The 25756-nt window shown below is 57.6% G+C and overlaps 1 protein-coding gene across 5 annotated transcripts in view; it reads right to left on the bottom strand.

Annotated features, from left to right (window-relative positions):
* SHANK1 (SH3 and multiple ankyrin repeat domains 1) overlaps window positions 1–25756 on the bottom strand; it is a 46141-nt gene that overhangs the window by 14553 nt on the left and 5832 nt on the right. For 3 of the 5 annotated variants that reach the window (XM_027617264.2, XM_027617265.2, XM_027617268.2), the window contains 16 exons: window positions 24087–24254; window positions 23507–23623; window positions 19219–19296; window positions 18926–18992; window positions 18375–18705; window positions 17267–17460; window positions 13764–13877; window positions 13531–13606; window positions 13037–13066; window positions 5461–5543; window positions 5125–5249; window positions 4423–4558; window positions 4060–4140; window positions 3486–3509; window positions 3209–3277; window positions 2643–2761 (listed from right to left, as the gene is read on the bottom strand). In XM_027617264.2, the coding sequence (XP_027473065.2) occupies window positions 2643–2761; window positions 3209–3277; window positions 3486–3509; window positions 4060–4140; window positions 4423–4558; window positions 5125–5249; window positions 5461–5543; window positions 13037–13066; window positions 13531–13606; window positions 13764–13877; window positions 17267–17460; window positions 18375–18705; window positions 18926–18992; window positions 19219–19296; window positions 23507–23623; window positions 24087–24254 (1812 nt within the window). The remainder of the gene's footprint in view (window positions 1–2642; window positions 2762–3208; window positions 3278–3485; window positions 3510–4059; window positions 4141–4422; window positions 4559–5124; window positions 5250–5460; window positions 5544–13036; window positions 13067–13530; window positions 13607–13763; window positions 13878–17266; window positions 17461–18374; window positions 18706–18925; window positions 18993–19218; window positions 19297–23506; window positions 23624–24086; window positions 24255–25756) is intronic. The other 2 variants (XM_027617267.2, XM_027617266.2) reach the window with 2 other exon arrangements.

Genomic DNA, 25756 nt, shown 5'->3' on the forward strand with positions numbered 1-25756 from the left:
TGGTCTAGTGCACAGAGCTCCAAGTGAGACAGTGAGGAGGGGAGAGAAGCTGAAGCAGACGGGAGACGAGAAACAGAAGAGAACAAGACCACAGAGAGAGCGAGCCACGGAGACACAGAAGAAGCAGGGTGGGGCCCCTGTGCTGACTCAGCGCGTGAGAAGTCAGGATGGCTGGTGGGATGGTAGGGACAGAGATGAGGGTGACGAAAGACCCCAGCACGAGAGGCGGAGCTGTGGGAAGGCCCAGGGCCAGACCCTGGAAGGGAGAGGAAAAGGGAAACCCAACAGGGAAAAAGACCACTGGCCTCTACGGCCCGGGGGGAAGGGAGATGCCGTGCAAGAACTCAGGTGAATGCCTGCGAGTCTCGTTTCTAGGAGGGAGGGGCACGTGGGCAGCTGGTGTTATTATTGGCCCATGTCTGGGCCCATCTAGGGGTGTCTTTGGAGCTCAGATGGTGAATTCCATGAAGGCTGGGATCTTGTCTGTCCTGCAACCACGGTTCACACAGGGAGGGATTGGCATGCTGGCTGCCATTTGTTGAATAAATGAAAACAGGGTTTGCCCCATCTATTCTTGGAGACTCTGCATGTGATATGCTGTTGTAGGGTCTCTGGGGCACATGCAAGGCTCACTGGCAAGGCATTGTGGGGTCTCCAGTTTGTTTTATGGCCTAAGAGGGCTCGCCATCTGTTGAGAACCTGCTGTGCTAGGAGTTGATCTCATTCACTCCTCATCAGGACCAGCAAGATCGGCTTTAGCCCTATTGTACAGAGCAGGAAACTGAGGATGCAGAAAAATTAGGTAGTATGGTTCAAGTAACACAGGAAGTCAGAGGAAGTCAGAATTTGGAGGCAGGTCTGCCTGGCTTGACTGTCCATACACTTCCGAGCCTACGCTGACCTTCAGGGGAGGTGGGCACAGAAGATGATCCTCACAGCCTCAGAGATTTCAGATTCCTCGAGAAACTCAGGACAGGTGAGACATGAGGGGCTACTGCGTGCAGGGCACTCTGCCAAGCCCTGAGAAGTGGCCAAGGACCCCCCACCTTTACATCTGAAAGCAATTCTTTGAGTCCAAGTACAAAATTGGCCACCTTCATTGGGTTCTTGTCAAAGTACGAGGAGTTCTAAAGTAGGTAGTCTAACCCTTGGCAGGTCTGTGGATAGACTTCAAGGGGGCCACGCATTTGGACTAGGAAAAAAAAATTACATCTTTACTGTCATTATCTTCCAATGAAAAAACATTTCCTCAATTAAGGATGTAGGCAGCAAACCAAGCCGACCTTAGCAAGACCTGTGCCTGTATCCCCAAAAGAAATCACAGATATTCCCATATCCTTTAACAGCAGGTGCAGATCTCTTGAAATTGTGTTTATGCACCTCATGACTAGTTAGAGTAGTTAAGATCCATCACGAGGTCTTGCTGGCTAACGTGTTGACAAAAAAGCATAGATATTTCTATATCACAAATTTTGCTTTTACTTGTGTGTGTGTGTGTGTGTGTGTGTGTGTGTGTGTGTGTGTTTAACTGAGCTCTAGGACCAACACAGGGCTCAAACTCATGACCCCGAGATCAAGAATCACATGCCCTACCGACTGAGCCAGCCAGGTGCCCCACGAATTTTGCTTTTAAAAAAATATTTTGATAACTGTATTATCAGTGTAATTGGTTTCTTTTGTTTTCTTAGGTAATTTATTTTATGTTTATAAGCATTATCAGGAGGACCATGCCAGCCTGCCAAGGGGGTCCATGGTCCCTCAAAAGCCAAAGAATCCAGTTTTAGAGTAAATAGCCTGTTGGCCACTGGGTGGTGGGTGTGGCCTGTGGGAAAAAGGGTTCAGAGGGCACAGTCAGAGGGCAGGGCCCGAGCAGAGAAGAAGCAAGTGCTAAGAGAGAAGTAGAGCGTGTGTGATCTCTGGAGGGGAAGCTGGAGGGTGGGAGGAGGCTGGTGGTGGCTGTGTTCCCATGAAGGGGCACAGCCCAATGGCAGGCCAGCGAGGGAGGGTCCAGCAGGCCCACCAGAAGAGCCAAGGCCATGGATCCAGTTGCCTGACTTGCCTGGATTGAATACTGCCTCCCTCTCTGAGCCTCAGTTTCCCCTCTGTAAATGGGCTAACAACCATGTGGACCTCATAGGATGATCCTAGGAATGAATGAGATAATCCATGTAAAATGTAGTGTCCAAAACAGGATCACCACCCATTACAGGTCAGCCTCTGTCCTAGGGAAAAGCAGGCAGAGTGGAGATAGTGGTAATAAATAATATTTTAATAACTCCCCCTTGTTGAGCACTTATTATCGTGTGCTGGGCCGATGCCGGGGATCACCAGCTGTGACGTCAGGCCTTCCCTGAGACTCCTGAGGTGGGACGGAGATGGACAAGATGTGGGAGCAGGGAGTGAGGAAACAAGAGACGAGACTTAGGAGGGGAGTAAGGAAGACGGTGGGCAGAGAGGAAAGGAGGCCGCCAGAGTGGGGAGAAAGGAGAGGGTCCAGTAAGGATGGTGCCCCTCCAGGACCGACGTTCAACACAGAGGGGTTGGGAAAAGTTGGCAGGGAGAACGACTTTGTTCCAGGTTGGTGCGTACACCCCCAAGCCTCCTCTCCATTATGCTCCCATCCCCCAGTCCAGGCTGCCTACCTCAGTGGCAAAGAAGCCTTTGGGCCGGTGTTTGCCCAGCGACGCAAGGCCACCAGGTCCAGGACTCTCGCTTGCACTGATGGTCTGCTGAGCTGCCGCCAAAATTTCATCCAGTTTGTCTAAGGGGAAGTGGGAAGAGGCAGTGAAACGAAGCTTGCTTTGGCCTCGGGCAGAAACAGAGCTGCCAGGAGCTCGTACAATACGTTGTACGAACCAGGAAAAGGCACCCTTGCCTCCATCCCCGTGTCCTGACGGCCCTGATGGAGACAGAATCTCCAGCCCAGAAGGCAGGACCCAGCGGTGGGAAGGGGTGAGGACAGCAAATCGTCATGGGAGGGAAGGTGGAGGGGAGGCAGAAGGAAAGGGGGGCCAGGCTGAGGACAGAGGTGGGAGCTCATACTTGATGTCTGGGGCAAGGCTGGGGTATGAGGTGATCAGGTCGGAGGTGATCAGGTCGCATCCAAAGGGTGCGCAGGCAGGAAGAGGGTTGGAGAGGCTGCGGCACCCCAGGGGGCGTGGGGTCAGGGGTCCTGGGCAGCCCAGGGAGCAGGGCTGGGCCATCTTACTGAGAGCCATCTGATACACGGTCCGCTTTTTCTCCATGCTGGGCACCGGCGCAGGCTGCTGCTCGTACTCTGTGGGCAAAGGACGCGGATGAAGTCCAGGGGCGCCCCCGGGGTGGGGGGACGGAGCGGGCTCGGCCAGTGGGCGTGGCCAGCGAGTGCGGCCAGCGGGCGTGCGCAAGCGCGAGTGGGGCAGTGAAGGGCCCGGGTCGGGGAGGGGCAAGTCCGCCGGCGGGATGGGGACGGGGGGGGCCCCCCCGCCAGTCCTGTGCCCACTCACCACTCTTCTTCTTCCAGGGGGAGACTAGCCCGGGGGAGAGGCAGTAGAGGAGCCAAGAGTTAGGACTTCAGGGGGAGGCGAGGGGCCCCCTCTCTGGAACACCCTCCTCCCTCAGGGTAGGGGCGGTCAGCTGCCCGATCTGCCCCCTGTCAGGGGAAACGGGACCCCCCAGGTCCACTCGGCCCTGTCTGGGGAGGGGCTGGCCTTCCTTTCTGTTAGTGGGTGTGGGGAAGCTGGTGGAGGAAGAGATAGAGCATGGGGGTGGGGTGAGGTGGGGCAGATGGAGGGAAGCCGGAAAGGAAACAGGGACCCATAAGGAGGGACGTGCAGACCCAGAGAGAGACTCGACAGAGAAACAGATATAAGAGGACAAAGGAAGGTCGACTCTCAGACGCCCCGTCCCAGCAACACACACGCAGGCCAGAGACAGTCTGACCCATGGACTAGGGGACAGGGTGAGAACAGGACCCCTGGTCACTAACAACACTAACAAACTCAAGGTCTGGTTCGGCCCCCTTCTGCCCGCGCCCCCCCCCTCCCCAGCGCCTGGGCCCCAGCAGCCCCACAGGCTCACCCATCTCCTCCAGCTCTGAGGTCATAGACTTGGAACGCAGAGAGATGGCTGGGGGCGGGAGCCGCTTAGCCTGCTGGGGTGCTGAAAAGGTGACGGTGGGGTCAGGCATCAGTACCGCAGACAGAAGGCCCATGAACCACCCCCCACCACCACTGCAGTGCTCCCAGATATCAGATAACAGTTGCCCCCAGCATGCTGAGCCCTCCCTGCCTCAGTTTCTCCTCCAGAAGGGTCATGAACAAGCAGCCTTGGGGAAGAGAAGGCCAGTGGTGGGGACCATTAGGCCATTAGGACCTCTGAGGATCTTAGTCTGGTGGCAGTGGGGTGCCCAGGTCTGGCCACACACAAAAAGTGGACAAGCACCTTTCTTATGGACAGCCTCATCCATGTCCGGGTGCCTGGTGACCATCACCACCTTGACCATCAGCGTGTTGCCCCCTTGGCGGATCATGTTCACCACCTGCCGGTGGCCAACCTTCACCACATTCTGCCCGTTCACCTGTGGCACAGATACCCCCACACCACACAGAGTAGGTGAGGGGAGGGATGCTTTCAGCTTCAGAGTCCCCAACAGAGTGGTCTCCCGCCTTGCCCTGTGTGTAGCACTGTTGGCCTCTTCCCTCTCACTGACCCTCACCATCACCCCCTCTCCTTGCAAGGCCCCACTTCTTCTGGTAACTTTCCTGGCCCCAGGGTTGGGGAAGGGGCTGGGTTCACCCTATTCACCTCTCTCTCCCCTCCTTGTCCCCTGCCCCTGCAGTGTGTGTGTGTGTGTGTGTGTGTGTGTGTGTGTCCTGGGGAACAGCTCTGTTTTCTTTTGGTGCCTCAGAGAAGCCTTCGGAGGGAATCATTGAAGAAAGCAGAGGCCGGCTAGGGGGTGGGCTGGGGGCACTGGGAGGCCTGGTGCTGAAAGAGAATCTGGATTTGGGCAGCCGTATTTGGTGTGGATCAGGAGGAACCTGGGGATTTTTGTCACCAGGGTCCCAGGGAGAGAGCAGTATCTGTGGAAGGTGTGCTGGAGGCTGGCACTTGGAAAGGCCCTTGGGGCTGGGGGCCAAGACTCACCTCGATGAGGAAGTCTCCCATCCGAAGTCCAGCTCGCCATGCCACGCCACCCTCGTCCACAGACTCCAGATACTGCAGTGCCGGGAAGGCCGGAGTGGGGGTGAACTCCTCGATGGGGGTCTGCGCTGCAGATGGGGAGGAGTCGGCGGGGTCGGAGGGGAGGGGGTGGAGAGGCCGAGCAGGGGATGGGGCTCAGACCCAAGTCACAGAGGCCTCACCATAGCTGAGGGACCAGCACCCTGGGGGTGGGGTGGTGGGTGGGCTGGGGTCCCTTCCCCTGTCCATCCCCCTGGGTCAGAGAGCCCTTCTCCCATCTCCTCCCCAGCCAGCACTCACCCTTGGCCCCCCGGAGCACGAACCCAAACCCCTCACTGTCCTTCTTCTGCAGCAAGACTGTCTTCTCCTTAATGATGTAATCGCTGGCAAGGGGGCGGGGTGGGGGGTGGGGGGTGGAGAAGGGATTATGAGACATGGAGTCGAACCTCCACCAGCAACCCGGTGACCTGAGCCCCTGCTCCAGAACCATTCATCCCACCTCCTAGATCTTCCTCACCCATTCTGTGTGTGTTTGCTCGCAGCCTCCCCCTCAGAGCCCGGAGTGCTGGCTCTCCCACTCAGTCTTTCCTCATTCATCCATCCGTGCATCCATCCACCCATCCATTCAGCAAGCAGTTTCCAAGCCCACTGTGTGCCAGCACAGTGCAAGGGATGGGGAGGTAAGCCGCCAGATCACCAGACAGCCTGCTTTGAGCCCCTGCTAGCCATTTCCTTATCTGTGACCTTGAGCCCAAGGCTTTAACCTTTTGGCCCTCAATTTCCTCATCTATAATGTGAGACAATAACAGGCCCCACCAGACGGGGTCGCTGTGGGAGTTCAGTACGTACAGCATTCAGCACGGTGCCTGGGCACATAGAAGTACGGGCTCAGTAGGATTCCTTCAAGGTCTTCGGTCAAGTTACTAAGTCGACAGGACACGTGTGCTTTGATGATAGCCCTCCCAACTCCTTGACTATATATAAACTACAGTAACATCTCCCCAGGTACCCAAGCCGATTGTAGCCTCGCTTACTCAGCACTGTGCAATATGGTGGCCACTAAATGAGTGTGACTATTTATATGCAAATTAATTACAAATTAAATTGAGAAATTCAGTTCCTCAGTCTCACTAGTCACATTTCAAAGTGCCCAGTAGCCGCCATGTGGCTAGTGGTTGCCATGGTGGGCAGTGCAGATACAGAACATTTCCATCACTGCAGAAAGTTCTAGCGAACAGCAGTGACTTATCTATTCCCTGGTATATCTCAGCTGTATCTCCTTCATGCAGTGGATAGGTTCTAGTAAAAATGCAAACTACTCACGAATATGCAGATAGTCGCCACCATCAGGCCACCAAAGCCTGTCAGCACATTTAGGTAATGTTCACATACCCAGGAAAGTTCAATTAAACTCAAATCTATTCCATACACCTCAACACCTGCCTGGGCTCACTCAGATAACAGCCTCAAACCCTTGACATCACCACAGTGTGCCTCAAGATTATATATCCGCTCCATTCCAGGAACCCCAGTATACAACGGGAATACCCATACACCCTGACTCCAACCCCACTCCCCTCGGGGCCCCAAGGATACCCTCCATCCACTAGAATGCACGCCCTGCTGCACCCCGAGCATCCTGTGGTCACGTCTGAGACCTGTCCAGCACACATGCAGACCTCTTAGCAGATCCCAATAATATCCACCAGCCCCAACACACTCCAATAATAGCCAAGCATGCTCCCCGCGTGCTTCAATTACCTACCCCCACAGATTCGGCAAAACAGCCCTCCACGAATACTCCAGTAGATTTCAGTAACGCCCCCCACACATCCCAGTATGCTCCAATAATAACTCCCCCTCACTTGGATCTCAGTGTATTCCCATAACACGCCCCCTGAACACATCCCAGCACACGCCAATAATACCCACCATGCTCCTACCGTATTTCGGTACCATTCCCCCTACACACAAGCACCCCTGTGTACTCCCATGACCCCCACGACTTCCACTGTCACTGTCACCTCCATACGTTTGTACCCCAGCGACAGCGTTCTGCACGTGCGCGTGTATGCCAGCCCTGCCCCCGTCCCCCTTATTGTAACTGGGTGTGCTCAACAGCACGTGTACACACGCGGGCAGACCTAACCGCTTCTCTCGCTCAAGGTTCACCATGGTCCAGTCAACATGCCACACCATACCCACCATGTCTTCTTGATTTTACATTCAAGCCAGGGAGAGGCCACCTTTGTAGCAGGGTAGAAGGGGTGTAGGAAGTTTCGAGGGGCTGAGGGAAGGGAGGGGAAGAGAGGAGGAAGGGGCCAAGGACAAGGCCAACAGCAATTGGTTCAGAGGTCAGAGCTGCCTGCTCCTGACCATGCACTCTGCGACACCCACCTTTGTCCCCACCTGGCCACTTCCACTGAGTCCTTATGCCCCGCTACCCCCAGACCCCCTCCAGACCTCCAGGTCCCCAGCAGACAGCCTGCCCTTGGGACTTCCTTTATCCCTCATTTGCAACTGTTTCTTTTTCTTCTGTTCATGCCACAAATCCCTATGTTTCCCACGTCCTTCCCCTACCCCTGGAATCTCTCTTTTACCCCCACATTATCCTCACACTCCAGACACAAGCCTTCCCCCAAATACCCCATCCCCCGATATAATTCAATAGAACTCCCGTGTCCACTGCATGCCAGGAAGAAGCGTTTGCTATGTGCGAGGCAGTATCTGAAACCCTTCACAGGTGAGTAACTCAGCTGTCTGTCCTAGCCAGACTCTGAGGTAGGCATAAGTACTATTTCCACTTTATAGGTGAGGAAACAGAAGCATAGAAAGGTTAAGCAACTTGCCTAAGGTCACACAGTGAGTAATCTTCAGAAACACAGAAGAAATACTTGGGTGGCTGCAGTTATAATACCGTCCACCCCACTGCACCCAAATACTTCAAGCGCATATATATCTGCCCCAAATTGGCCATAAGCACATCCACCCCTTCGGTGCCTGAAATTTATCCCAGCTTATGCCATCAGCACAACAATGAGTGACGTTTCCTGACCCATTGCTGAATGCCAGATGCCGCTCCACTCACTTAACATTTATCTATTCACATAGTCTCACGACACCCCTGGGAGGGGTAACTGAGGCACGGAGAAGTAACATGCTCAAGATCACACCAGCTAGAAAAGTGTCAAAGCCAAGGACTGAATTCCTCACAGGCAACCCATACACTCCAATAACGTCCAAACACCCCCAGATCATCGCACCACCACCTGTGTCCCTCCCTCTCAAGCATCCCCATCCCATACAGGCTCCTTTCTCTCCACACTCCCGTGACTTTCTTGCCCAATCCCTCGCCATGGGATGCTTCCCTCATCCCACCACGTTCTCCTCCAACTTCCCACCGGCCCTGTTGCCCTAACAGTTTCCCTAAAACTCTGTGCCCCCCAACCTCTGCTCTTGTGCGTGCCCCTTCGCCTCTCAGCACCTTGCTCCCTACTCCTCCATGCCGGAAAGCTCCGCGTTGGCCCAACCCACCCTCATTAACTTTCGGTTCCACTAGCCCTCATCACGCCCCCACGGGGCCATCCCTCCATCTCCTACTCGGCCCCTGCACACCTCCTATCCCCTTCCCCAAAGTGTCCTCCACAGACCCTCACCCCTCATATGCCCCCTCTCCCTTAGCCTCACCCCTCCCACATCCTCTCGCACCTCTGCATGCAACCCCACTGTGTCCCCTACAGCACCCCAGGTTCCTTTCATACTCCCCAGTCCCCCGCATTCTCATCCGTGGAAGCCTCTTTCTACTTCTGCATCAACTCACTTCCTCACACACCCTTCCGCCTCCTGGTACATGCAGCTGCATTTCATTTATATTCCCTGCATCCTCTCCGTGCTCTCCCTGTGCTGCCTGAATCCCCACCCCCAAATCCTCCTCACAGTCCCTGCATTCCGTCCTCACCCTATTTCTCCAAACACCCCCACGCACCCTGTATGCTCCAGCACCCCCATTTCCCCCACTTCAGTGTCCTCTGCTCTCCCCTGTTCCAATCTCATTAACCACCTTCCTACTGAGACCCTCTAACCCCACCCCTGGCCCAGCATTCTCTACCCGCCCGACACCCCATTCAGGCTGGTATTGCTGACTACCTGCCCTGCAGGAGCACACACAGTGCTCTCCCCCAGGCCATCCCTCGGCGACCCCAGAGTGGCCTCTGGAGCTCAGCGGCCAGCTCTTGTTCACCGGATTCCTCACGCGGAGACTGCAGCAGCATCCACTTCCCCCCACCCCCAGCCCAAAGGTGCCTCTCACACACCCAGGATCCCACAGCCCAGAGCTTGCTGCTGTACAAGGCACCCCCTCTGGTACTCAGCCCCTCCTCATGTACCCATCTCCATGGGTCTCTCCATGGCCTGTACAGAGGCCCCCTCGCGGGGAAGCCAGCCCCCTCCCATGCTAAGAAGAGGCACACACAGGCAAATGCAGCTCCCCGTGCAAACGCTTAGCCGAGGCTCAGCACACATGCCCCACACCGGCACAGACCCCCTGGAGGCAGGGAGTGGGGCACATGGGGACAGAGACACACTGAGGGACTAGAAAAGGGGGGGCTGTGGGGGGGAGGGGACAGGCCTGGCATGAGAGGATAGGTAATGGGAAATACAGCCGCAGTACCTGGGACAGACCCACTCCATCTCACACACACACACACACACACACACACACACACACACGCACAATCCTCAGACAGCCTCTCTATCGCTCCAAGTCACACACAGAGATAGACACCATCAAACAGGGACACACAGATGGACACAGCTGGGGGAGGGGGACTGGGAGCCCACCATCTCTCCATCTCTCTCTGTCTCTCTCTTTCTCACACACACACACACACACACACACACACAGCCGTGCGCGCGTGGCTGCAGGCAGGCACACACGCACGCACGTCGACACAGCCACACTGACACATGCACAGTCGCACAGTGACACGCAGCGGAAAAAGAGGAGGGGAGGGGAGGCCGGGGGTGGGATGTGTGTGTGATGGGGGGATGACTGTGAATGGGAGAGAGGGGTATGAATGAGGGGACTTGCCAACTCTGTAAAGGGGTGTGGGGAGATGAGGATCAGAGGAACAGGGACCTGGAATGCAGGTGCCTGAGGGGGAGTCACTGTGGCTCCCCATGGGGAAGGCTCCACGGAGTGGGGGCGGTGAGGGGGGCAGGAAGGGGTAGTGGGTTCCAAACCCCGGAGTGGGGTCCGTTTGGAGGGTTCGACTGGGGGCAAGGTTTCGGAGGAAGAGATGAGGGGGGTCTGAAAGGGCCTGGAAAGGGGCTGAGGAGTGTATGTGTGTGTGTGTGTGGGGGGGGCTCGGGGAGAGAGGCCCAGGGACGGGGATGAGATAAAGGTTGAGAAGAAGGGGTCCAAAAGGGTTTATCACTGAGGGAAGGTGAGGGGAGAGAGGGTGGGGGGGGCGGCTTGAGGGGGGAGGAGTCCCAAGGCTGGGGGATTAGCGGCGAGGGGAGGGTCGTCACAGCGGGCCGGGGCCTCCCAGCCTGCCGCGGAGAAAAGGGGCGGCGCGCTCCGTTACCTGTAGATGTACCAGACGCTGCGCCGCCGGGGCCCCAGGGCCGGCCAGCTGGAGGAGAGCGCGGGGGGCGGCTGCGGCAGGGAGCCCCCACCGGGGCCGCCTCCGAGACCCCCGCCGCCGCCGACCGCAGACAAAGCCATCGCCGCCGCGGCCCCGGCCCCGGCCCCGGTCCCGGTGCCGGCCGCCCCCGCCGCCGCCGCCGCCGCCGCGTCCCCGTCCCCGCTCGGCCGAACCCCCGTGTCCGGGCCCCCAGGCCCCGCCTCATGCTGACCCGCGCCGGGAGGGGGGAGGGGGAGGGGGCGCGCACCCTCCCGCGGGAGGGAGGGCAGGGCCGGGGGCTCACATGCCGGGGGGCGCGGGGGCGCGGGGCGCGGGGTCGGGCCGCGGCGGGAGCGCGAGGACCGCGGAAGGCGCCGGCTTCAGCACCGCGGACAGCTCCGGAGGCGGGCGGCGGGCGCGAGGCTTTAACCCCTTGGCGTCCTGCGCCGGGTGGCGGAGGGGGCCGGGCAGGGGGGAGGGGGCCGGGAGGGGAACGCGGGGGCCCCCTTGGCGGGAGAAGGGGGAGGGGCGAGGCACGGGGGGGGAGGAGAAGGGGAGGCACTTCCGGTCTGGGCCCCCCCTCAACCCCCTCCCCCCTCCAGAGCCCTCCCGCGCAGGTGCAGAGCGAGGGAGAGCGGAGAGAGACGCACAACACCATACAAGATGCCTCGCGACCGCGTGCGGGGACGCGCGAACCGAGCCCCACTTCCCGGGCAAGGATACCACGGTGAGAGAGGCCCCAGGAGGGGACGCACAGCCCCCCATCGGAGACCGACACATAATGCACCCTGACACAGTCCGGAAGGGCCAGGAAGGGAAGGCTAGAAACATTGAGACTGGGCCCCAGAGCAGTGAGAGACACCCCTCCCCCCGCCCCAAAGAAGCCCAGACGAGGGACATACACACACTGCAGCTCACTTGAGAGAGGCGAGGGCATAGACCCCCAGGGAGAGGAGAGAGGGTGGCAACAGGCCAGGACCTCAGAGCTCCAGCAGGGATGCAGGGCACACACCCCAGGCCAGGCCACCTCAGACAGGGTCAGGGAGAGCAGGGGGTAGGCAGCAGGGGAAGAGGCTCAGACACACCACACAGTGCAGCACATGCCAGTGGGCCCGAGGAGGAAAGGAGAAGGGGAGGGGATGAAGTTGTCGGAGCTAGGGGAGGAGAAGGAAGAAGCTGAGGCCAAGAGGGAGCACCCCTATCCAGCTGGGAGAGCAAGTGATTCCCAAAACAAGGCCAAGGAGAGACCCAGAGAGACACTGTCAGAGACAAGAAGCAGAAGCTGATAGGGAGATTTGGGGTGGGGGGGGACCTTGATACTCACCCGGTGCCCAGAGCCAGAGACGTGCCAGGTGAACATGCACAATGGTCAAGCGCCTCAGACACTCCGGGCGCAGGGTGGCACCCCAGCCCCACCCTCTCTCCCCATCTTGTTATTTCTCTCCCCGCAACCTCCCCCCCCCCCCCGCCCCACTCATCCCCACTGGCCAGAACACAGACACATAGGTTTGGACACATTTAATGGAAGGATGCTACAAACAAGGAGACCCTTCCCTGGATGGGGGGAGCGGTGGGGGAGGGTGTCATCTTTCAGATACCCGTTATGACCATCCCTCCCCCACAGTCTTGCCCTTCTGGAAGCCCAAGCCCTGGAATCCTCCCCTCTTCTGTCCTCCCCTCCCCCAGGGCCCCAGGTCCTGAATTCCAGATCAATCGGACAGATGCAAATGCATGCACACGATTTTCTGGGCTAACACGCCCGCACAGTGACATGCATAGAGAGAGACAGACGTGTGCAAAAACCCACCTGTCCATACAAGGTAAGCAGACACACTGACATCCCTGGAAACACTTGCCCTCATTCTCAGACACACAGATTCAGGGAAACACAAATGTGCAGTGCCAGCCGCACGATTAGGCTCAATCGTGCGCCCATAAATGACAGCCACAAATGCACCCATCTATACAGAGTAGGACAGACCCTCTCGCTGTCATGGGCATATATAGGCACATGGCTATACGTCTAGGGGCCTCTAGCCACCCATGCACACAGACACGTGTCATGCGCACCTACAGAGACACGGGGGCAAGGACACACTCAGGGAATCCGTACAAGGACGCTCGCCTGTGTAAGATGTTCACGCACAGGGAAACCAGCTCTGGTCGTGCACACACAAGTCCATACATCCATCCCCAGGCACCCCTTTCTTCCCATTCCTGACCCCGTGCCCTCCCTTCCCCTCCCCTCTCACCTCCCTGGGCCAATCCCATCCATCAAGCTTCTGAAGCAAGTCAGCCAGCAGCCAGGGAGGGGAAAGGTGTCAGTGTGCCCATCTCTCCACCCCCACCCCTCCTGGCCCAGCTCTGCCTGCCCCTCTCCCCACGCCCGTGCGAGGCATGGGATGCATACACTTCTGCTGCACATGACCGCACAGAGATGGGGCACATGAAGGAGACAAAGGCCTCCAGCCAGCCACACACACGAGCTCCCCGGGTCCCCAGACGTCCCCATCCTTATCTGTCCACCCCACTGGTCTCAGGCTACCCCAAACCTGGGCAGCCTCAGTGGCTGCCAAGGATGGTTTGGGGACTGGGCTTGTGGTCTGAAGCTAACTGTGCCTTCCCCCAGCTCTGGATCAAACTTTAGAGGGAGAAGAAAGGAGGCGTGGAGGTGGTGGAAATATTTAAAGGTGGAGTATGAAGGTAGGTGGGGGTGAGGGGCACCCGAGGGTGTAAGGACATTTACCTTGGGGCATCAAAGCTGTCGTAGGAGCCCACGGTATAATGCCGGAAGAGTCTCTTTGCCTTGTCACTGCGGCTTTCTGCAGGGGGACAAGGGACGACCTTGGACCCTCACTCTGGAAACCATGGGCCCACCCCTGGGGGTCCTGGCCCATGTCGTCTCCTCCACGTCCCAGCACCCCACCCCCGTTGGGACAACCCTCAGATGATCGGGGACAACTAGGGAGTCCTCATTACCTTGCTTTCCCTCCTGGGAGCGGTTCGCCACCTCTTCTAGGCAGTCAGAGGGGAACCAGCCAACGCGACCTTTGACCTGGCCTTCCCAGAAGCCTCCTTCCCCGATGCTAAGCACTGGGTGGGGAGCAGGGACATAGAAACATTTCTGTGTTTCCGTGTCACCCCCCACCCCAGACATATTTGATGCACAGCTTTGCCACAATTCCCCAGCACCTAGCACAGGGCCTGGCCCAGGGGCATCCTTAATAAATGTCCAAGGAAGGGATGAGGGGGAGGGGAAGAATCAAATCCTATCATTCCTGCATTCTTGATTTCTGAATCCAGTGGGGACATCCAGAGGCACTGGGAGAAAGGGCTGTGACATGGTCCTCGCAGGTTAGGGACACATCCAGGACTGGCCCTCACCTCCCCTGGTAACCAACCAGTCACAGCTCGGGTGTTCTGTAATTTCGTGAAGTCCTCCTAGACTCCCTAAACCCTTCTGCAGTCCCGCCACTGCCCCCGCCCCCTCCCACAGCCTCCTGGCCACTTAAACTTCTGTCCTTTGCGCCTAGCCCCTGCCTTCTGCCTCTCTTTGCTTCCCCTGGCTCTAGACAGGAGAAGAGATTAGAATCACATCTTTCTTCCTCTCCACCACCTGTCACTGGAGGCCCTTTCCTGCTGGCCCCATCTCTTAGCCACACATGGCACACGTTTGCTGACCGCCCGCTCCGTGTCTGTGTGTGTGTGTGCGCCTGCCACTCAAGTTCAAAGACGGACATCAGGGACTGCTAACGTCTATAACAGTTCGCACTGGTGACCAGAACCCTAAGAAGGGACACTTTCATTAAACCCCTTTTGCCAGTAGGGAAACCGAGGTTCAGGGAGCCGAGGTCAGTTGCTCCAGAATATACGGCTTGTAATCCATAGAGCCTGGATTTGAACACCACCTCTGTCTCCACCGTGAATGCTTTGAGTCATAGTGTTTTGCTACCTCTCTGTTCAAGCATTGTGTTGCTGCTGCTTCTGATGCTGATGATCATGGCAACAGTAACAGACGCACAGTCTTCCATTTCTTCATTTTTCCTGGCTCTGTCTCCGCTGGGCCCTTCGCATACTTCCCTCACGCCTACCTGGGTAGGCAACAACTGATTTCTCATTTTACAGCTGAAGCTGAAGCAGAAAAGTCCCTGGCCCCAGAGATGGCTCAAGCCACACTGGGATTTGAGTTGGGGCCCCCTGGTGCTTTTCTTTGCTTCACTGGGGAGACCAAATCGAGGAGATGCTCGAGGTCATGGAAGGGAACAGGCGAGGGGGTAACAGGGGGTCTAGGTTCTTGGCTAGCCTACCAGTGACCGGCTGGGTGGTCATGGAATCAATCGTCTGGTCACTGAACAAATATTTATTTAGTGCCGGTCATGAGTCAAGCACCAGGCTAGACACTGGGTAGAGCACTCTTGGACACGGCCACTGTGGTTCTTGCCCTCATGGAGCTTCCACGCTGGCAGCTGTGGGAAGCGTAACTCTGTAAGGGACCGCATGATTGAAAATTAAGGTCAGCACTCCAGGGGAAAAGGATGGGGTGTCCGAAGAGAGGCCAGCAAAGAGGGGCCAGGACGGTGTCTCGGAGGACATGACATATAGACTGAGACCAGAAGGATCCTAGGGGTTGAAGAGGCAAAGAGAGGGAGGAAAAGGTTGTCTTGGCAGAAGGAACAGCACGTGCAAAGAGCCTGGTGTGGAAAAGGGCTTGGGGCATGTGAGCAATGGGGAGAAGGAGGTCCCTGGTGCCCTGTGGGGGAAGGAGAGAGTGCCATGAGATGAGGTTGGTGGGTGGGTAGGGGAGGGCTGGCAAGCCAGGTTCAGGCACCGGGCTTTGGCCTGAGAGCAGAGGGAGCCTGCTGCCTCACTGGGATGCGGCGAACCTTCAGTGGCATCATGGATGGAGGCAGGCTTTGAAGCGACTAAATGTCTTAATGAAAGGGAAGGATACAAAAACGGGGCAGTGTATGGAAGTATTGGGCTTGAATTTCAGAAAGAAACTTGGAAGATACCACACACGGAAGGTCCTCCCCTCGGACCTCAGCTTCCCTTTCTTCTTGCAAACTCTGTCTCAAAGCACTGACCTGACCCTCCATGTGTGCGTGCCTGTGTGCATGTACACACACGCACACACGCACGCACACTTCCCAGGCACCCTGCCTCTGGAGGCACTGCCCCGGCCCCCACAGTTTGCTCCTGCATCTGGCCATTCACTCATTCACTCATTCAGCAGATGGGCACTGAGGCTTCCTGTGTCCTGGGTCATTACACTGGGCCCTGGCAACCCAGAGATCAATGACACGTGACCTTGCCTTCCGGAACTCAGGCTACGGGAAGAGATAGTGCAAAACGGATGCTGATCCACGACCCACCTGACCCTCTGATCCCTGCACGTGCTTCAAGGCCCCACACAACCTCCGTCTCCTATGGGAGGAACCCCCAGCTTTCACGGGTAGCCAGGGTCTCTTTCTCTCCCCTCTAAGCTCCTGTCATGGGGGCCCGCTGAGGATCACGATCATTGGCGCTTGCTATGTGCTCAATATTGTCCTGGGTGCTTCAAGGGAACTGACTTTTTAAATTCTCACCAGGGTCCCACTGTACAGAGGAAGAAACTGAGGCCCAGAGAAAAGTCACTTGTCTGAGGGTGCCCAGCCAGGAAGTGGCAGAGCCAGGATTTGAACCCAGGCAGCTTGGCCCTCCAGCACTACACTACTCAGCTCCCCTGCAGCCTAGAGTCGGCAAAGAATCGCTCCCCCGCCTCGCATTAGTTGCCACGTCTGCTTGCTTCCCGTTTCCAAGCTTCATTCTATCCAAGAACACACGTCAACAGCCCTGCGAAGTCTGCACGTGAGGGCTACTGGCACCATTTTCCAGAAGAAGACAGAAAAACCAAAGAGAGGCAAACTCCAAGAACAGCAGCGGCTGCCACCGCTCAGGAAGCCCTCAGTATGGCCCTGGCTTCCAACACTTGTCTCATGAGAGCCCCGTGAAGCGGGCCCCACCCCGTTCCTCAGATGAGAGCACCTGGCAGGGGCAGGAGGTGAGGTCAAGGTGGCTTGGCCCCACGCTCCACACCAGGTGTCAGGAAAGACCGTGCGCTCACACTGGGGACTGGGGCAAGTCACTTGACCTGTGAGACTGTTCCTCTGTTCCTTCAACAGTCAGAGGGGCTCCTGACACCGTCCTGAGAGGCCAATCCTGCAGGGAGACCACTCCCACGGGGCCTGGCATGGTGTCGGGGTCCCCCAAATGCTCATTTCCCTTCTTTTGCCTCAACACCTCCTCCCGACAGGTGGCATCTGGGCAGCTACGCTTCATGCTCCTCTGGAGCAGAGGGGCATCCAGGGGCTCTCTGGGGTCCCCAGAGTGCATTGGACAGCCTAGGCCCTGGAGAACTGTTTGTCCTTGACCGTCTTCTCCTTGAGTGGTTGGCTCCCCTGCCCGACCCTCGCCCCCAGCCTGGCCCGGCCCTGCCCTGTTACCTTTGATCTTCTCCCCCTTGCTCAGGGAGATCTCCCCCTCGGCTTGGGCCTGGTAGGACTTCACGGCCATGAAGGAGCGTCCGGGTACTGCTGAGTAGAGCTTCCTGCGCCTCCCGCGGCTGCCCAGGGAGCCCCCAGGGCCCCCCGAGCCCCCTGTGCCCCCTGCCGGCCCTTCCCTGGGCGTCCCGCTGGAGCTGCATGTACAGAGGGTGTGAGAGGCAGGGGGCAGTGGAGGGAGGGGCACCTCTGGGAGAACAGGGGTCCATGGGGTAGGGGGAGATGGAGCATCAGAGTGGGGGAGGGGGTTTGAGTGGGTTTCCCAGCTCTGGCGTCCTTGGGGGAAGAGGGCATTTGGGGGCTCCCTCTGCCTGCCCACTGCTGCCCCCCAGCCCCCTCCTCTGCCTCCTGGCTTCCGGCTCTGCCCCTCCCACGGCCCTGCATGCTGTGCCTGATTCAGCTTCCTGAAGCAGAGCTCTGACTGTGTCATCTCTCAGCTCCCTCACGAGCCTTCAGAAACTCCCAGCTTCCTCCTGGTGCAGGTCCAACTCCTCTGCCTGCCATGCCCGGCCCGCCATGATTTTTCACTCTCCCGTGTCCTCAGGACATACTGGCCAGCCACAGTCCCCCTTCTCACCCTCCTCTAGCCAGCCTGGCCTCTTTACCCCCAGAATGCCCCCTGCTCGTCCTCCCCTCTACCCTGAGTGGCTCCTCCACTCCCCCCCACTCCTGTGGTCTCATCTCCGAGCTCAGAAACCCTTCCCCAAGTCCCTCGCCCATCCCCACCCCATTTGGCTTTTTCTCACCTTGCCCTGTCTGTCTGTCTGTCTGTCTTCGGGGGCTGGAACCAACATTTCTTTTGGGCACCCCACCCCTGGCCCCTGGCATCGAGCAGGTGCTTGGCTAAACTGGCACATTTGGGGGTGGGTGCAAGACTGTGGCTTACAATGCCCTCCCTTCCTCAGGGAGCAGGAGAGAGATCTGGAGGCCTGAGGGTGGGACCAGGGACGGGGGTGGATGGGGCGCCAGCCTGGGTGGGGGGAGCTGGGGCTCTGAGGATGGGATCTGGTTGGGCTGGGGTCTGTGGGACCAGGGCTGAGCTTTCCCCTACCTGGGCCGTCCACGGGGCTGCCTCTTGGCCTCTTCAGGGTGCCTCCCGCGGGATGGGGAGCGGGCCCGGGCGCCCCGGGGGCTGCTGGCACTTCGGAGGGTCCCACTGCTGAGCTTGGTGCTGGGGGCCGAGGGCTGCGACTGGCCCTGGGGCCCTGAGGTAGGGCCGGGAGCCCCAGAGGATGAGGTCCCCGGGGCGGCAAACACCATCCAGTCGGGCAGGGCCATGCTGGTATCACTGTTGGCCCGAAGCAGCGCCGGGGGCACCGTCAGCCCTGCGCCTGGGGGTCCCCGTCGCCGGGCTGCGTACTTGGGGGACTCCTGGAAGGGCACTGAGAGGGCACAGGGGCAGGGGGGACAGGCAGTTGGAGGGGGTATGCAGGCAAGGGAGGACAGGAGAGAGGCACGAGGGAAGAGAGACATGAGCGAGAGCGGGGGCCTGGAGTCGCGCCCCGACTACTACTCGGATGCTCAGTCTGCTGACGCCCCAGTCCCACCATGCACCCCCAATACCCTAGGTTCTCCCCCTAGCCACACTTCCCACTTGCTCACCCACATCCTGTTCTCGGTGGTTTCGGATCAGTTCCCCCAGTTCAAAATTCCCAGCGATCACTGCCACCTGGAGGGAGGGGGCACAAGGAGGTGGGGTGGCCCAGGCAGCAGAGGGAGAGGGCGGGAAGCACAGTGAGGTCCCTGGCTGGCTGTCCCCCGCCCTTGCCCACCAAACCTTCACCCCAGCAACTGCGCCCCTCCCTCCTCTCCCAGACCACCAGCACCCCTGCCTGCCCTACCTTCCTCACCCCCTGCCTTCTTTGGGCCCCCCACCAGCCCTCACAGCCCCAGACCTGGAAGGGGGTCTGTCCATTGTTATTCTTCACATCCTTGTTGGCTCCTCGATAGAGGAGGATCCGAGCGCAGGTCTCCTGCAGGCGATGGCCGGTGGCAGAGGGTGAAACAAAAGAAAACTGTGAAGGTCATGAGCAGACAGAGGCACTGGGCTAAGAACTTCCGGAACAACCTGATCTACACCTGCCTCACCCAAGACAGCAGCCACTTACCACATGTGGCTCAAGAGCCCTTTAAATGTGTCCGGTCCGAACTGAGATGAGTTGTACGTGTAAAATACACACCAGATTTCAAGAACTTAGCATGAAAAAAAAAAAAAAAAAACAAACGAAGTATCTCTAGTAATTGTTATATCGCTTGCATGTTGACATGATAATATTTTTGGAAACCATGGGTTAATAAAATATGCTACAAAAATTAACGTCACCTATTTACTTTTTTTTTTTAACGCAGCTCCTGAGACACTTAAAATTACACACATGACCCGTGTTATAGTCTGTTGGATGGTGCTCAGCAGAAGCAGGGTTTCTTGACCTCAGCACTCCTGACATCTGGGGCCAGATAAATCTTTGTAGTGGTGGCAGTCCTGTGAGACCGTAGGATGCTTAGCAGCATCCCTGGGCTCTACCACTAGATGCCAGTAGCACTCCTCTCCCCAGTTGTGAAAACCAAGAATGTCTGCACACATTGCTAAATGTCCCCTGGGGGCCAGGGGTGTTCCAGTTGAGAGCCACCAATCCAAGCTTCACGGAGGGCTTCCTAGGTTGCATGTCAGGTGCTCAGCACTTTAGAGGCGGGAGCTCACTGTATCGTCCAACAACCCACGAGATGGAAATTACTATCCCCATTCTACAGGCGAGGAAGCTAAGGCATCACAAGGAGCCCCAGGTCATGCAGCTGGTGACTGTCAGCGGTTGGATTTGAACCAAGGTCTGTAGGACTCCAGAGTCTTTGCTCTTATCACGCATTCTGCTAGACCCAAAAGGAAGGGGGGCAGTGGGGGCCAGGTTTGGGCAGTGGGCGGTAGGAATGCCGTTCGCATCCAGATCTGTGCCTTCTTAATGTCAACCATGCCACTCCCTCTCACTGTTTGGATCAAACCCAGCGGCCTTGCCATGGCCTAGAGGCTCTACCTCCACCTGGTCTGCCTACCCTCCTACCCCCAGCCTCATCAACTTCATCTTCTGCTGCCTTTCTTCACTCCCTGTACTCTAGCCACACTGGCCTCCTTCTTCCTCTGACAGGCATGCTCCTGCCCCAGGGCCTTTGCACCTGCTGCTCCCTCTCCTTGGAATTAATTCTCTGCCCCTTGATTTCTACATGGCTCACTTTCTCGCTTCATTCAGGTTTTTGCTTAAACGCCACCTCTTTGGAGAGGGTTTCTCTGGCCACCTCGTCAAAATAGCTCCCTATCCTGATCCCTGTTTTATTTTTATTTATATGAATGCCGACTATATGCCAGGCATTCTTCTAAGCCAGTATTAGCTCATTTTCTTCATAATGCTATCTCCGTCAAATGACATTTCTCTTTTACTTGTCTTGTTAGCATCTCTCCCCCACTACATCGTGAGTTTTATATAGGACATGATTTTGCAGCACCCAGCACCTGGAATAGCGCCTGGGCCACAGAAGCTGTTCAATAAACAGTTGCTGAAGCCTTCCACCCTTTGTCTTGGCCTGGCCAAACCCAGCCTGGCCCCTGGCTCAACTCCTCTCTCCAGCTCCCCACTGATGCAGTTCAACCAGCATTCACAAAGTACCTCCTTGGTCTCACCCTCTCCGTGTAACAAGCATGCCAAGGATGCTTGCGTGGTCCCGTCCTATAGGACAGGCTCAGAGAGGGCAAATCTGTGCCCAAAGTCACACAGCTGGTGAGTGGAGCAGCTAGGTAGGACTCAAACGTGGCCTCTGAAGCCTAGGGCTCATCTATGTCTCATGGGCGCACAGCTCAGGTTGCCCAATTCAGTCACTGGACAGCAAAGTAAGCTCAGTTAGTTTTCTGGGTGCTTTTGTGAGTGTGTGAGAGAGTGTGTGTGTCCAAGTGTGTCCATGCTGACCCCCGATTAGACTGTTAACTGCCGTGTGTGTGTGTGTTTGTGTGTGTCTGCCCACCTCCACCACCATCTTGCCTAGCCCAGGGCCAGACCATCTCCACGGGCCCAACCAGCAATTCACCCTACACCTCGAGAACCTCGAGTTACTGGTGTCCTAGCACTGATCTCACGGCATTGCAATTCCTCGTTACACATCTGCCTCTTTGCCAGATGTGATCTCCCCCCCAACTCCCCAGGACAGGCACCCTGCTGAGTCTGATTCATCTCACATCGGTAGGTGCCCATGAAACATGCACAGGGAAGTATGAGGATGAAGGATGTGGAGCCGAGTCACTCAAAATTCATTTGTTCAAGCCATTCATTCATTCACTGAGTCATTCAGTCTATCGCAAAGCAAACACCTGTTGAATATTCTGAGGGGGGCTCTGTGTAGTCTTGGGGCAAATTCAAGGTAGCTGATTTATAATTCATCCGTCACTCACTCATTCAACAAAGATGCACCGAGGCCTACTACGTCCTGCGGCCTTGGGACAGAGTAATTGATCGGACTGAGCCCTCACCCTTGAGGAGCTCCCAGCCAATAAACGTGGACCTGACCTTCACCAGCAGGGGAGAGACGGGCATGTCAGGAGGCCAGAGGAGGAGAGAGCTGGGAAATCTGTCAGACCCAGCTCTGGCCCTTGGGAAGCTTAAGGTCTGAGAGGGAAAACAAGGGAGGGAGGAGTACAACATGAACTATATCTGTCAGGCATCTACTTGCTAAGCACCATGCCAAGAGCAAGCAAAACATCCACCCACTTGATCCTTCGCGCCGTAGGTGTTACTGACCCATTGCACGGAGGAGAAAGGAGAAGCTCAAGGAGGGGAAATGACTGGGTCATCCGACTAAGAGAAATTGCTCCCACACTCTAATCTGTATACTAAGTTTTCCCTGTTGAAATTCACAACACGGTCTCCATGTCCTGACTCACAGTGCTGCCTTCTGGGGACGAGTGCTTAACATACATGGTCTTTCCTCCCCTTCAATCAGCGGACGTCATCCCCACCACGGGGAGAGGACAGAGCCTGGGAGAGGGCACAGGGCTTGTCTGGGGGGTCGTGGTCTGCCCACAGGCATGCTCAGAGGCCGCGGAGCCGGGGAATCTGGGCACGAGGCCTGCGTCAGGGAGCAGGAGAGACAGAAACACCGGGGAGGGGAAGTGACAGCACCGCGTTGGTTGGGTCTGACAAACACCGAGTTCTCCCTCGGCAGAGCAGACTGCTCGCTGCCACAAGGCAACACGTGGCTACCTGCCACGTCCCCGGCACTGCAAGTTCTGATGAGGCAGAAGGGGATGGGGCTGTCTTGGAAGACTTCCTGGAGGAAGGGGAGAGGAGGTTGGCAGACCAGCACCAGCGTGCCAAGCCCTGTTCTGCGGAGTCCCTGAGGCACCCCTCCAAGTGCAGGAAGCCCTGGAAAACAGGGAAGGAGACTGAGGGGCTGACTTGCGCAGGACCTGCCTGGGGCTGGGGTCCGTAGGCTGAGAGCCACAACTGGCTGGTTTGTGAGGCTCCCTGCCGGCTTTCTACTGCTCACCTTCACGACTCCCGAGGTGGGGGCTGTCCACCCAGCCCCGAATTGCTACAACTTGCAATAGACTCTTGTTCCCTTCCGGGCTGTGGTTTGGCCTTTCCTCTGTCCCCTGCAGCAGCCCCCCTCCCGGCAAAAAACGCACCGTACACAGCAGGTGCTCCACGGACAGCTGAATGGAGACACACAGGAAAGGGGGCCCCGGGGAGCAACTTTCCCTTCCGGCAATGGCCCTGATGTGCTCTCTCCCCTCTGGTTTGTTGAACCGGGCTGTGCCCACTGCCTAGAACACCCTTTCTCCCGTTCCTACTCAGCTGACTCCTGCTCATCTTAGCACAGGTGCCACATTTTCCCCGGAGACCCATCTCCACCCCAACCCCAAGGCCAAGCCCAGATTCCGGCCCCCACGACGCTGGACTGTAACGGGAAGGCATGCCTGGCAGAGGGGCTGTCTGTCTCGCTCACTGCCTGGTCCTCAGCACAGGGAAGGTGCTCAGTAAATGTCTGTTGAATGAATGAAGGAGACGGACGAATGAATGAAACGAACAAATGAACAAATAAATGAACGGACGAATGAATGAAACAGTGACGGAACAGAGGACGCAGGGAGGCTGGGAGGCCGGGGGCAGGGGGAGGACCCGGGCCCGCACTGCCAGAGCAGACCTTATTGTAGAGGGCGCAGATGTGCAAGGCCGTGTTCCCCGAGGCGTTCTGGGCTCCGGGCTCAGCCCCGTAGAAGAGCAGGTGTTCCAGGTGCTGAGAGTGACCCCGCTGGCAGGCCTGGGGGGGACAGGGAACCCAGGAGGCCACATCAGACTCTCCCAACCACAGCATGTATCTATTGCCTGAGGCCAGGAAACCCTGCATCTCCCTCTCCCTCTCCTTTCAGCCTCCATTCCTGCCCAGGGGCCCAGACTGTCAGCTTCCTGGGTCATTGCAAGACCCAGGTGCCTGGCCTGGCCCCTCGAGAGGCTCAAGAGACCACCCGCACCCATCTCAGGGATCTAGATGTCCAGTCCCCAGTCCATGCCCCCTTAGGGTCCTGGTGTTGCCTCCTCCCATCTTTTTCTCTTTGGAGACCATGCTCCTCCCGCCTCCATGCTCTACGAGGACCCCAGCATCTGGATCCCCAGCTCTTTGCACCAGGGTCTCTGAGCCTTGCTCTGATCAGGGCCCAGGCATCCCTCCACACTCCACACACACACCCCCCCCCCCCAATCCCGCCTGGCCGAGTCCGGAGCACCTGGTGAATCTCCTGCCAGCCATTCTCATCAGCTATGCCCAGCTGGGCCCTGTTGTACAGGAGGAGCTCACAGCAGCGGGGGTCGCCCCCCACCATCGCCGTATGGAACAGAGGGGTCAGGCCTCGGCGGTCCTTGTAGTTGGGGGAGCCCCCAAGGTCCAGGAGTGCCTGAGGAGGGAGACAAGACAGAAGACAGTCCCACTAGTACTGGCTCAACCTGAAGGACCAGTGGGGCAGGGAGTCTTGGGTGACCCACACTGGCCAAGGCTGTCTTGGGTTCTGCCACGATGCCCTTGTGTGACCTTGAGCCTGGCCCTTCCACCCGTGGCCGACTTTGGATGAGCCACTGAAGGAGCCTGGTGCCTCAGCGCCTCATCCGAGCAGCAGGACGGTCATGTGGGACCACATGAGAACAGAGTCTGGACGCGGGAGGACCCCCGGCCAAGCAGGAGGTGTGGATGGGACCAGATCCCAAGGATGGGGCGCAGAAAGAGACCTGGGAAAAGGGCTAGCTCAGACCAAGGTGAGTCGGGCCAGCCTCACTGAGGCTGGGGGCTGGGGGGCAGGGGGGCAGGGGGGCAGGGGGCGTCCAGGAACAGCTCTGGGCACAGAGGCTGGTGGAGCTGAGCATCCTTAAGAGGACTGTCAGCCCCAGCCGTGTGAGGACAGCCTGCGGCAGCGCCGTCCACCAGAATGTTTGCAGTGACAAAAACAGCCTGCAACCTCCCCATCCAACACGGCAGCCACATGTGGGCTCTTGAGCGCTCGAATGTGCTAGTGAGCCTGAGGAACAGAAATGTTCCTCTTAGTTCACTTTAATTAATTTAAGTCTAACAGCCCCATGCGGCTAGTGGCTACAGGGTTGGACAGAGTAGGTCTGGAGGCCGGGGCGGGGGGGGGGCAGGATCTGCCTGGCGGAAGGGAGCAGACTGGGGGTACATCTAGAGGGTTCGTCACTTCCTAGCGCCTAAGCAGATCTTTGTGGCTGGTGTCTGACTGCATCTAGGGTCTTCAGGGCAGCTGGAAAAGGGAAGGGAGGGTCCACTAAGCTGGAGCCTCTGTGGGCTGGGTGTTTATCAACAGCTACATATCTTTGGGGGCAGTCTATCCTGACCTGTGTATGAAGAGGGATCAAGTCCCACTGGGGTGGGGAGAGAGGAAGAAGATTTTAAAATAAGACCACATAAGCCAACTCCATGTGTGTATGTTGTGGGGATACGGGTTTGTCCATCTGGGAAAGGGCATTTTAGTTATGAAGCAGGGGGAGGGGCTGCGTCTGCAGCGTATGAGTGTGTGGAGGAGGGTCCGTATCTGGGGGCAACAGCAGGTTGCTCACGGTGTACTTTAAGGAACAGAGGAGGGAGGGTCTACACTTGAGGGAGACAGAGGCCGGGTTGGTGGTAAGCCGGGTCAGAGGGAACCAGAACGTCTGGGTAGCAGGAGAGTACAGGTATTCGGATCTCCCTGGGCCCTTGCAGGGGAAAGCTCTGTGTGACAACCCCCTGTAGGGTGGGTGCACCTGGGGATCAGCAGAGGGTCTCAGATCCCCTTGGAGGGGTGAGCATGGGGTCTGCGTGTTTGTCAGGCTATGGAAAGGGGCTTTGTATTTGGGACACGAAGAGAGACTATTTTTAACAAATCTAAAGAACCGAGGCTTGAGAGAGAACAAA

Source organism: Zalophus californianus, chromosome 17 (genome assembly GCF_009762305.2).
Source record: "Zalophus californianus isolate mZalCal1 chromosome 17, mZalCal1.pri.v2, whole genome shotgun sequence".
Lineage (NCBI taxonomy): Eukaryota > Metazoa > Chordata > Mammalia > Carnivora > Otariidae > Zalophus > Zalophus californianus.